Source organism: Pan troglodytes, chromosome 3, assembly GCF_028858775.2.
Source record: "Pan troglodytes isolate AG18354 chromosome 3, NHGRI_mPanTro3-v2.0_pri, whole genome shotgun sequence".
NCBI lineage: Eukaryota > Metazoa > Chordata > Mammalia > Primates > Hominidae > Pan > Pan troglodytes.
The window spans coordinates 83,264,192-83,276,368 of NC_072401.2; the positions used below are offsets into that span (position 1 = coordinate 83,264,192).

The following is a 12,177-nucleotide window of genomic DNA, read 5'->3' on the forward strand; positions in this document are numbered from 1 at the left end:
GGAACTCTTGACCTCAAGCGATCTGCCCTCCTTGGCCTCCCAAAGTGCTGAGATTACTGGCATGAGCCATGGCACTTGGCCTGGACAGCATATTTAGTGTCTGATCATTGGTTCTCAGCTCTGACTACTCGGCAGAATCCAGAATCCACAGAAGAGGGTTTTAAAAGCACAGTTCCACAGCCCCCAACCCCAACCTTACTCAATGGGAGGCTGGAAGGGACTCTGGTTCCAAGAGGCAGCCTGTGTTTCTTGATGGAAGGATGTGACAGGGCTGTATCTTTAATGTTTCACCTTGAATGCTGAAGACAGCTTCAAGGAGGAGATAACTCAATGTATCTTAGTCCATTTTCTGTTGCTTAAAAGAAATACCTGAAACTGGGCAATTTACAAAGAAAAGGAATTTCTTTTTTTCCATTCTGGAGTCTGAGAAGTCCAAGGTCAAGGCACTTCTTAATATTTTTGATGCAAATATTTTTGTATTTAAGAATTGAGGTTAAAATTTTCATACTGTAAGTAAAATGCAAATATATTAAAGGTACAATTTGATGACTTTTGATCTATGTATACACTCATGTAACCACCTTCCCCAATTTTCATTCCAGAAAGTTCCCTTTTGTCCTTTTCAGTAAATTTCACCCCCCTTAGACAACTACTATTTTTACTTCTATCACCAATGTTTTGCCTGTCCTTAAATTTTATATAAATGTAGTCATGCAGCATATACTCTTATATCTGGCTTCTTTCATGTTTTTGGGATTCATCCATGTTGTTGGAAGTATCAGGAGTTCATTTCTATTTATTGCTGAAAAGTATTTCATTGTTTTTTTAAACCAGATTGTTTATCCATTCCTCTATTGATGAAAATATGGGTTGCTTCCTGTTTGGGACTTCTATAAATATAGCTAATGAAAACATTCTTGTACAAGTGTTTTTATATACATATTATTTCATTTCATCATATGTGTTTTGATAAGCAAAAGATTGGAATTCTAATGATATCCAATGCATCAAAAATTTATTTTAGATTTAGTGTCTTTTTTGTACCCTCTCTAAGAAGTGTTGCCTATCCCAAGGTCATGAGGATATTTTCCTATGTTTTCATCTAGAAGCTTTATAATTTTAGCTTCTATGTTTAAGGTCAGTGATCCATCTTAAATTGAGTAAATACATATACTGAAATTAGTGAGAAACAGAGTAGTTGTGTGTTTGTAGGTAACTGCCAGACAGTTTGCCAAAGAGGTTGTACAATCTTTTGTCCCACCAGTGACATGTGTGACATTTGGGGTGTTGGTCTTTTAAATTTTAGCCATCGTACTAGGTGTGAAAAAGTATCTTGTGGTTTTAATTTGCATTTATTTGTTGACTGATGAGTTAAGCACATTTTCATGTGCTTATTAGTTATTTTTATATCTTCTTTTAGGAAGGATTTGTTGATGATTTTTGTTTACATTTTTATTGGGTTGTTTTTATGGTTGATTTGCATAAAATTTCATAAATATTATGTATGTAAGTCTTGTCAGATAAATGTACCGTGAATATGATTATCTGTGGCTTGCCTTTACATCTTCTTATATGTCTTTTGATAAGCAAAAGTTTATAATTTTTGATGATATCCAATGCATCGCGAATTTCTTTTAGAGCTGGACATGGTGGCTCACAACTGTAATCCCAGCACTTTGGGAGGCCAAGGCGGGCAGGTCGCTTGAGGTCAGGAGTTTGAGAGCAACCTGGCCAACATGGTGAAACCCCGACTCTACTAAAAATACAAAAAAATTAGCCAGGCATGGTGGCAGGTGCCTGTAATCCCAGCTACTCCGGTGACTGAGGCAAGATAATTGAACTAAGGAAGCGGAGGTTGCAGTTAGCCGAGATGGCGCCACTGCACTCCAGCCTGGGTGACAGAGAGAGACTGTCTAAAAAAATTTTTTTTCTTTCAGATTGAGTGTCTTTTTTGTGCCCTTTCTAAGAAACTTTGCCTACCCCAAAGTTATGAGACTATTTTCCTATGTTTTATTCTAGAAGCTTTATAATTTTAGCTTTTGTGTTTAGGTCTGTGATCCATATTGAATTAATTTTTGTGGTGGTGTGAGGCAGGGGTGGAGTTTTCTTTTTTTCTCCATGTACTTTTAAAATGATAATTTACTTTATTTGCACACTCAGGCCACAAGGTTTTCAAGTTTCCAAAGTGAACATGGAATTAGTGGGACTAATTAAATCTGATATATTTTTGGTGGTCCAAAGGCTCTTAGATGAGTGTGTACCATTGGTTGTTGTTATTGATTTCTCATTTCTTTTGAGTTTCTATAATATTCCCTTTGCCTCTAATTAAACATGATAGTTTTTGTGAGGCTGTTGGGCACTAGCACCCACATTTGCCACCAACTCTCTCCCCAGTGACTTATACCTGTCTTTCTCTATAGTTTCCTGACCTTTCTCAAAATCTCCATGCTTCATGTCTTTGTTGATTGATCACATAAAATCTTCTTCGCAAACATTTTCTTCTTTATGTTGTTAATTTCTCTATAAACAATCAAAGTAATTCTGTTATGGCAAGTGATTTTATTTCTGTAATTAAATTTATTTGTAACTTTAACTTTATTACTTATGTTTCTGCATTACTTAAATGAAAAATGAAATAATTATAATGAGTTATGTTTAAGGTACTCAGTTAAAACTTAGTGCAGAGTTGATTCCACTTTAATGCTAAAAAGCTTTAGTAACTATCAGGTATTATGTTCAAGAGCTCCTGTATGAACTTTTCCGAAGAGCTCACAATCTAGCAGGGGAGGTGGATGTATCAGTACCCATGTAGTAGCCAGTGTGTAGAGAGGTAGACGTACAGAACTATGGGAACAAAAAGGAGGGTGTGCTGGATTCTGTGCCCAAGTAATCATCTACGTGTATTTTTTTTTTTTTTGAGGCGGAGTCTTGCTTTGTTGCCCAGGTTGGTGCGCAATGGTGCGATCTCGGCTCACTGTAACCTCCACCTTCTGGGTTCCAATGATTCTCCTGCCTCAGTCTCCCAAGTAGCTGGGATTAGTCACCCGCCATCATGCCTTGCTAATTTTTGTATTTTTTTAGAGATGGAGTTTCACCATGTTGGCCAGGCTGCTCTTGAACTCTTGACCTCAGGTGATCAGCCTGCCTCGGCCTCCCAAAGTGCTGGGATTACAGGCGTGAGCCACCACGCCTGGCCTCATTGATGTCTTTACACAGGGAATATATGAACTGATTTTTGAAGGCCAAATAGGATTTTTCCTGGGAGAACAAAAAGGGTCAAGAATTCCATGCAAAATGAACAGCATGAGCAAAGTTATTGTTAAACAGAGGTGTATATAAAAATTACAAACATGGCCAGGCACGGTGGCTCACATCCCAACACTTTGGGAGGCTGAGGTGGGTGGATCACGAGGTCAGGAGATCAAGACCATCCTGGCTAACACGGTGAAATATCATCTCTACTAAAAATACAAAAAATTAGCTGGGCGTGGTGGCACGCGCCTGTAGTCCCAGCTACTCAGGAGGTTGAGGCAGGAGAATCACTTGAACCCGGGAGGTGGAGGCTGCAGTGAGCTGAGATCCCGCCACTGCACTCCATCCTGGGTGACAGAGCAAGACTCCATCTCAAAAAAAAAAAAAATTACAAACACATCTATCTGATACATTATCAAATGCTTACAACATAGGAGAATGGCCAAAGCTAATCAAGGTTTCTGAATTTTTGAAACCTTAATACTGTTTGTATCTGGTCAGTTCAGTTCTATATCTGGTGGGAGATCTTTTAAATAGCATAAAGATGTTTCTTATCATTGCTAAACTCACCTTTCTTCAAATTTCCTCTAGTGCTTGTGAACTTGAGGCATAAATATCAGTGATTTTCTTATTTCCATTTTTAATTTTAATTTTATTTTTAGAGATGAGGTCACTCTCTGTCACCCAGGCTAGAGTGCAGTGGCACAATCACAGCTCACTGCAGCCTCAACCTCCAAAGCTCAAGTGATCCACCTGCCTCAGCCTGCCAAGTAGCTGGGACTACAGGTGCACATCACCACTCTGGGCTAATATTTTATTCTTATTTTTATTTTGTAGAGATGGAGATCTTGCTATGTTGCCCAGTCTTGAACTCCTGGCCTTAAGCAATCCTACCACCTCAGCCTCCCAAAGTGCTTGGATTACAGGTTTGAGCCACCATGCTCAGTGTGTGATTTTTGCTCACTTCAGTAAAAGATCCATGAATATATTTAAGGAGACAATATTCTCATCATCTTGAAAGGTTAGACTAATATAAAAATTTGCAGGCTGGTGGCAGTGGCTCACACCTGTAATCTCAGCACTTTGGGAGACTGAGGTGGGTGGATCACCTGAGGTCAGGAGTTCGAGACCAGCCTGGCCAACATGGTGAAACCTTGTCTCTACTAAAAATACAAAAAAATTAGCCAGGCATGGTGGCATGCACCTGTAATCCCAGCTACTTGGGAGACCAAGGCAGGAGAATCACTTGAACCCAGGAGGCAGAGGTTGCAGTGAGCCAAGATTGTGCTACTGCACTCCAGCCTGGGTGACAGAGCAAGACTCGGTCTAAAAATAAATAAAAAAATAAAAAAATAAAAATTTGCAGTAAATTCTGGAATTTATTATAATGTAGATATTTAAATGCCAGCAAAAAAGGCAGTTTGACCATTAATGTTTCTCCTAAATTTTCTTCAAACAACAACAATAGCAACAAAAAGTCTGGGAATGTGCTCTGCTTTTCTCCTATCACCTCTCCCACACTCCCTCCTTCCCTTTTCCTTCCTCTTCTTTCACATTTCCCGTTCTGTCCTTTCCTTCCCCTTCCTTTCCCTCATTTTGGCAACCATTTCCAATGTTCTACAGCACTTCATGTATCTAAAATCAGGAAAAGAATTTGTTCATTTGCAGAAACCGAATTGTACACTGGCCTTTTTCAATAGAGAGAGGTTTAATTCTTGGAAATAGATGCAAAGAGTCATTAGAAGGGCTGGGGCTCTAGGCTGAACCATAGGCATAACCCCAGAACAATATGCCAGAATTAGCCAGCAGGGAAGTTTCTTCCTCTCTCGTAACCTGAAAGTGGGCAGTGAGGAAGCTCCCACTGGAACTGTTTATTCAAGAACGCACTTCCTTAGATGGGAGCCACTTCCACTGCACCTGGCACAACAGTCACCCTACTCCTGCTAGATGCATTCCAGCATAAACTGGATGCCCTTCCTTTGGCACCAGGAAAGCTAGTAACCAGACGGGGATAGCCGCCTCAGAATATCCAACGTGTCCCTGCCCGTTCTTGCTGGCAGCCATAGCAGAAATGGAAGATCCATTGTCTTCACCTCACTTCTACCTTCCAAATCTCATACAAATGCATTTAATTGACTAAACCTAAGTGCCGCAAATGCCATCCAGAATCTGAGCTGCAAAGCAGACTCAGTAATGTAGATTTTTAGCTCTTCCAGTTTTTGCAGATCCTGAAAGCACACTAGAAGGAGAGAAGAATGGGTTATGTGGGCCAATTCACCATATCTGTCGCCCTAAGAACCATTTCAAAGTCATTGTAAATTTAGTGAGTTTTCATAACTTCTAATGAAATGTCTCATGAGTATAGCTTTTTAAAACACAAAACTATATTTGTTCATGCCATAAGCATTTCTTGAGTACCTATCATGTGCAAGCACTGCTGTGGTTACAAAAGTCTCCCTTCCAGAGGAGGTTGTAGCCTTGTGAAGATGGTGTGTGTCACAATTTAGCAAGTGGAAAATAATTGAAATATGTACAAAATGCAGTGGCAGAGAAGAGAAGGAAGCAATTACCTAGGTCAAGGGCGAGGAGTCAGTGGCCTGGACTTGAGCAATGGATAACACCTATTTGGACTCAAGAGAAGTGGACTTTTGAAGCCCAAGGAGAGCATATGCAAAGGCACAGAGGTGTGAAACAGCATAGCTCAGGCAGGGAACTGCAGCTGGAACACCACTTTGTACCTTAGTAATAATCTGTTCTCATAGCATAGACCAATCATTAAAAAAATTGTTATATGGGCCAGGCGCGGTGGCTCACGCCTGTAATCCCAGCACTTTGAGAGGCTGAAGGGGGCGGATCACCTGAGGTCAGGAGTTGGAGACCAGCCTGACCAACATGGCGAAACCCTGTTTCTAGTAAAAATACAAAAATTAGCCGGGCGTGGTGGTGGGCGCCTGTAATCCCAGCTACTTGGGAGGCTGAGACAGGAGAACAGCTCAAAACCAGGAGGCAGAGGTTGCAGTGAGCTGATATCGCACCACTGCACTCCAGCCTAGGTGATAGAGTGAGACTCTGTCTCAAAAAAAAAAAAAAAAAAAAGAAAAGAAGAAAGAAACAAAGAAAAAGAAATTTTATTGGATTCCAAGAATTCATATCCTAATTGAGTCACTGAGCCATGTACACAAAACTGTTAAGTAATAAAATTAGGAAAAAGTGATACTAAAATATTTAACAACTATTACAGTCGTTGAGCACTTAACTATCAGAAAAGGATAGTTATAAAGGATGGTTATAAACAACTGGTCTAGCTATATCGGTGAGTACCTTTACATAGCAGCCCTGTTTGAATATAGCCTAAAGGTCCCTGGGCCCATGGAGTCTTTGGATCCAAATAAATTTGCATAGTCATCAACGGCACAGAATTTCAGCTCCACCTACACCCAGAGGGCCTTCAGCTTTACCCCCCCTTCAAAAAGGCTCGTAAGGGTTTCCAGGGAATCCCTGAAGGGGTGCCTCACATGTGCTCGTTTTGAACAGAAGTATGTTCTTTAAGTGGCTGGCTCTTTTAAGGGCAGGTATCAAACTCCACGCCTAGGTGATCAAGGCCAGTAGGGAATTAGGGGGAGGAACATTCACCACTCTGCAGTCAGAACCATTCTGGCACCGAGTATTGGAAGCCATGGAAGATGCAGGCGATGTCATCTTTCATGTGGTTATAAAATGGGAAGGTTTTCTGATTCCCCTTGCAGGACGTGCGGCAGGGGTGTGGCTCACCTGTTTGGTCCCCTCCCCCGCCGCTGCTCAAACCCCTGAGGGAAGGGGGAGCACGCAGACGGAAAGGTGCCAGAGCCCAAGTGGGCATGTGTTATAGTGAGCTCCTTTAGCCTTGCTGTCCGGGGACAGCTGAGTGTTAACCTCCCCACCTCCATTCTTTTCCAGAGTACTGGACAAATCAGGTCATATGAACTGTTTGAAAGGTAATGAATGCTGAGACTTTGTTGAACAGTGGAGGTGACTTTCAGCGGGATGGGGAGCTGGAGTTCCGGGAAGGTGGAGGGGTGTGGGGATAATCTTCCCCTGGAGTTCCGCCTTTCTGGACGCAACTCCTCTTGATGTTCAGACGCCTCTTACCTCCTTCTCTGCCGTGCTGCCCTGCTGCTCTCCACCACTCTCTGCCGCTCTCTGCCATTCTCTGCCACTCTGTTCCTCTCGACATTCAGCCGCTTGTGTGTGTGCCCGCTAAGGTCTCAGGTTTATATGGGCACAGGATGGGGGGGACGTGGCAGCTAGAGTGGTCTCAGAAAATGCAACATTGAGGCGAAAACAGGAGTGCCTGTTTTCACTTAGGTCCGTGGGCATAAGGCCCGAGTGTGGAGCCCTCGCCGGGGACCCCACTCTTCTCTACCCAGCACTTCCCTGTCCCCCTTCCCGTTATCAGTTACTGGCATTCTCAAGGTGGGTTCCCTCAAACTGGAGAGAGGATCCTTCCTGAGGACCATGAACAGAAATCATAGACAAACGGAAGCTGAAGCCAGTGAAGAAGGCAGAGTCTCAGACAGCAGCCAAAGGGGCATGGCCTGTGCTGGGAGCAGCTGGAAAGTGAATTGAAATTCCACCCTGCCTCCTCTACCTGAGCTGAGGAAATAATATGTCCTGACTAGAGTTTAGGCCAGTGTTTTCAAAATATGTTGGTTGGGTATATATGCATCTGAATAATTTAGGGGACTTGCTAAAAATGTGATCAATTTTATCTCTCTTTCCTCTAAAGTTTGAATACTACTCAAGACCCTTTTTGTCCAAATGCCTATGGAAATTCACAGCAGATTACCTCCATTACATCTACTGCTTTTTACTGTTATTTAATTGCTTGATGGGTATGCGAGGTCCCTATGGTTTTGTTCTACAGTTACATTGCTTGAGTATTTCAAAACTTGGATAAATCCAAATTTATAAATGTTTTATAAGTCTGGTACATTCTTAAATTAAAAATTTTTTTACAAAAAACTGGTCAATGGAAATTAGGGGAATAGGCCATGCCTGCATTCTATTAAAGAATAATTCCTATGTAAAACTGCAAACAGATGGTATTATATAGTCTTAGAAAAATGGTAGGGTTGATATGGTTTGGCTGTGTACCCACCCAAACTTCATCTTAAAGTGCGGCTCCCATAATCCCTATGTGTCATGGGAGGAACTCAGTGGGAGGCAGTGGAATCATGGGAGTGAGTTTTTCCCATGCTAGTCTCATGATAGTGAATAAGTCTCATGAGATCTGATGGTTTTATAAAGGGGAGTTCCGCTGCACAAGCTCTCTTGCCTGCTGCCATGTAAGATGTGCCTTTGCTTCTCCTTTGCTTTCTGCCATGATTGTGAGGCCCCCACTAGCCATGTGGAGCTACAAGTCCATTAAACCTCTTTCCTTTATAAATTACCCAGTCTCAGGTATGTCTTTATTAGCAGCATGAGGACAGACTAATACATAGGGTGAAACTTTTGATTATATATGTAAATATATAAAAATAGCCTTTCCACTAATAAGACTTCTTTCTTCTCAGATATGAAACTATCCATGAAGAACAATATTATCAATACACAGCAGTCTTTTGTAACCATGCCCAATGTGATTGTACCAGATATTGAAAAGGAAATACGAAGGATGGAAAATGGAGCATGCAGGTAAATCCAAACATTTTCCCATGCATTTTTATTATTAGCTACAGTTCTTTAATTTAACTAGATTTAATTTCAATTTAGCTTTATAATTTGTAACCTTGAACTTTGTAATGTATTTAGCAAATTTATTTATACTTTGGAACTGCATAACTTGTCTAACAAATGAACATAGATTTTATTTATTTATTTATTTATTTATTTATTTATTTATTTATTTTGAGATGGAGTCTCACTCTGTTGCACAGGCTGGAACGCAGTGGCACAATCTCAGCTCACTGCAACCTCTGCCTTCTGGGTTCAAGTGATTCTCTTGCCTCAGCCTCCCAGGTAGCTGGGACTACATGTGTGCACCACCACACCAGGCTAATTTTTTTTTTGTATTTTTAGTAGAGACAGGGTTTTGCCATATTGGCCAGGCTGGTCACGAACTCCTGACCTCAAGTGATCTGCCTGCCTCGGCCTCCCAAAGTGTTGGGATTACAGGCGTGAGCCACCATGCCCTGCCTGAACATAGATATTATTGTGGTCACTTTTTTGGAAGCATCTATTAAGCACCTATGCCAAACATTTCTTTAGTCAATGGCAGGGCTTTTCCTCAAGTGACATTTTGAATCTAAAAAGATGACATTGCCATAGATACATATGAAAAGTACTCAGAGTATGAAATGCTAGCAACGTGATTTAAAAGTATAATTTAAAGTGCTTACCCTATAAATGAATATAATGTATATGAATGTGGTTGAATTTACTTTTAGTGGGATGAAACATTAGTTAGAAAACTAGTTCACACAAAGGTATAATATGATCTAAGTCCCAGATATCACACTTGCTATTTGATAAATATTAACATCAACCAATGCATCAAACAATAGGAATGTGGAAAACCTAGAAACTAGTTTCTTAGTTAAATGCATTTTACTGAATTATACATAAATTTTATATAATTCCATGTATTTTGTATAGTTCTAACTTTATGCTAACTAAAAATTGTTATGTGTGTTAGTTTGAGAGGGAAGGAAAAGAGGTGAGGCAATTGTCCCCCTAGTGAGGAATGTTGCTTCTCTGCAGTGGCTGAAAACATTAACTCATCTCTCTCTGCCTCCTATTGGGCTGTAGCTCCTTTTCCGAGGATGATGACAGTGCCTCTATATCTGAAGAATCAGAGAATGAAAACCCTCATGCAAGGGGTTCCTTTAGTTATAAGTCACTCAGAAAGGGAGGACCATCACAGAGGTGAGCAGTATGATCCATCCCTTGGTGCTTGTTTTTAACCATTTATGCTTAAGGTTGCAGTGTTTTGAATTTTTGCAATCAGATCATGGTGATGACCTTGAGCAGTAGGATAGAAATAACTCCCACATGCTTAGCGTTCCAATAATCAAACACTAGGCATAAATGGTTTTTTGTAAACTGTTGTTTCGGAGCAAGCTTGGCAAATGCCTCTGCTATCTACACACGATGTAGGATCTCAGGAGGAATTACTTCTGTTCCTTACCCATGCCGTCTCTTGGGAAATATTGCCACTGCCCGATGATTATTTATGGCCATGGCGTTCCAAGTTGTAAACACTCTTGCTTCATTTTCCCTGAGACCCACTGGGGTCTGTCCCTTAAGAAACCCTTAAGAAACCCAGTCCTTTCTGATTTCTTGTTTCTCTCTGATCCTTCTTTCAGGGTCCTGAAGCAAGTACATGTGAGAGGGTTGGCTGTTATTCTCTAAAATGCTCCATCCCATTTGGTCCTACTTTTAGGAAATAGAGCACTGGAGAGAGGTGCTAGAAGAGAAAAGCAAAAATATCCTTAGTAGGAAATAAAGAAGTTGTGAAAACTTCAGATACCGGACTTGAGATTGCAGAAGGGGTGTGGTGTGGTATTGGTGTTGGAGCTGGGGTTTCCACCTGTTTTACATAATTACTTGTTCTTTGCTTTTTTCCTCCCCTTTTTTTTCCTTTTTCTTATTTTTCTTCCCATTGACTACCTCCAGCCTTCCCATTGTTTTTATTTAGCTTTTCTCCTCATCTTACTTTCCCTAACAGTCTTAGGTCTCTTGTTGGGAGTTACTGGCATTGAGGTTGGTTCACTTAAGCTAATTCTTGGTATAAACATTGACCGATATGCATTTACTAACCATGTCCATTTTCATAATGTTATGAAGAAATACCCGAGACTGGTTAATTTATAAAGAAAAAGAGGCTTAATGGACTCACAGTTCCACATGGCTGGGGAGGCCTCACAATCATGGCAGAAGGCAAAGGAGGAGCAAAGTCATGTCTTACATGGTGGCAGGCAAGAGAGCATGTGCAGGGGAACTGCCCTTTATAAAACCATCAGATCTTGTGAGACTTATTTACTAGCACGAGAATGGCATGGGCAACACCCACTCCTATGATTCAATTACTTCCCACTGGGTCCCTCCCGTGGCATGTGGGGATTATGGGAGCTATAATTCAAGATGAGATTTGGGTGGGGACACAGCCAAACCATATCACTATGTTTGTTCAAGACACTGGCATTTGGCAAGTCATGCTTCATGGAGGCTCAGGATATACTTTTATGCTTTATGCTTCATAATATGTTTTTGAAATATCTATCATCTACATAGTCTTTAGTAATGAGTAGAAATGGAAAAGAATTTGTTTTTTCAGACCATTTGCCTACCATGGACATTATACAGATGGTGACTATTGTGATTTCACTGCATGTTTTTCATTTCCCAGGGAGCAGTACCTGCCTGGTGCCATTGCACTTTTTAATGTGAACAACAGCAGCAATAAGGACCAGTAAGTATATTTACAATAGAAAACCAAAGCTTTGGTTTTAAAGAAAACCAGTAAAAATGTAGGAATATATCTGAATCTGTTATAAAGGAAACATTTATTAATCAAATGATCTAATACAATGGCAATGATAGTCTTATCATTTTGTTGAAAAGTAGTGTTCATTCATTTATTTGAATACATGTAGAAAAAATCATGTCCATAGTGTTCATGCAGTTGACTTTCTCTGTGAATAGAGTGACTGACAAAAATAAGTGAATTTTTGTCAGGAAATATTACTCCTTTCCAGTTTGAGCCAATGTGTCTTAGGTGAATTTCCTCAGGAGACAGTTTCTGAGATGGAGTCTTGTATGCAGAAGTTTGTTGGGAATGGTCTTGGGAACAATATCTGGAAGGGAGTTGGGGGTCAGTATTGGGCAGAGGGAGAAGTCGAACTTCAGAGAATAGAGCTGATGTACAATGTGATTCTGTGGGGATCC

At 40.7% G+C, this 12,177-nt stretch overlaps 1 protein-coding gene across 2 annotated transcripts in view; it reads left to right on the top strand.

Annotated features, from left to right (window-relative positions):
* CNGA1 (cyclic nucleotide gated channel subunit alpha 1) overlaps positions 1-12,177 on the top strand; it is a 45,461-nt gene that overhangs the window by 19,952 nt on the left and 13,332 nt on the right. For both annotated transcript variants that reach the window (XM_016944927.3, XM_054683167.1), the window contains exons 2-4: positions 8,805-8,925; positions 10,039-10,155; positions 11,639-11,701. In XM_016944927.3, the coding sequence (XP_016800416.1) occupies positions 8,807-8,925; positions 10,039-10,155; positions 11,639-11,701 (299 nt within the window). In that variant the 5' untranslated portion in view covers positions 8,805-8,806. The remainder of the gene's footprint in view (positions 1-8,804; positions 8,926-10,038; positions 10,156-11,638; positions 11,702-12,177) is intronic.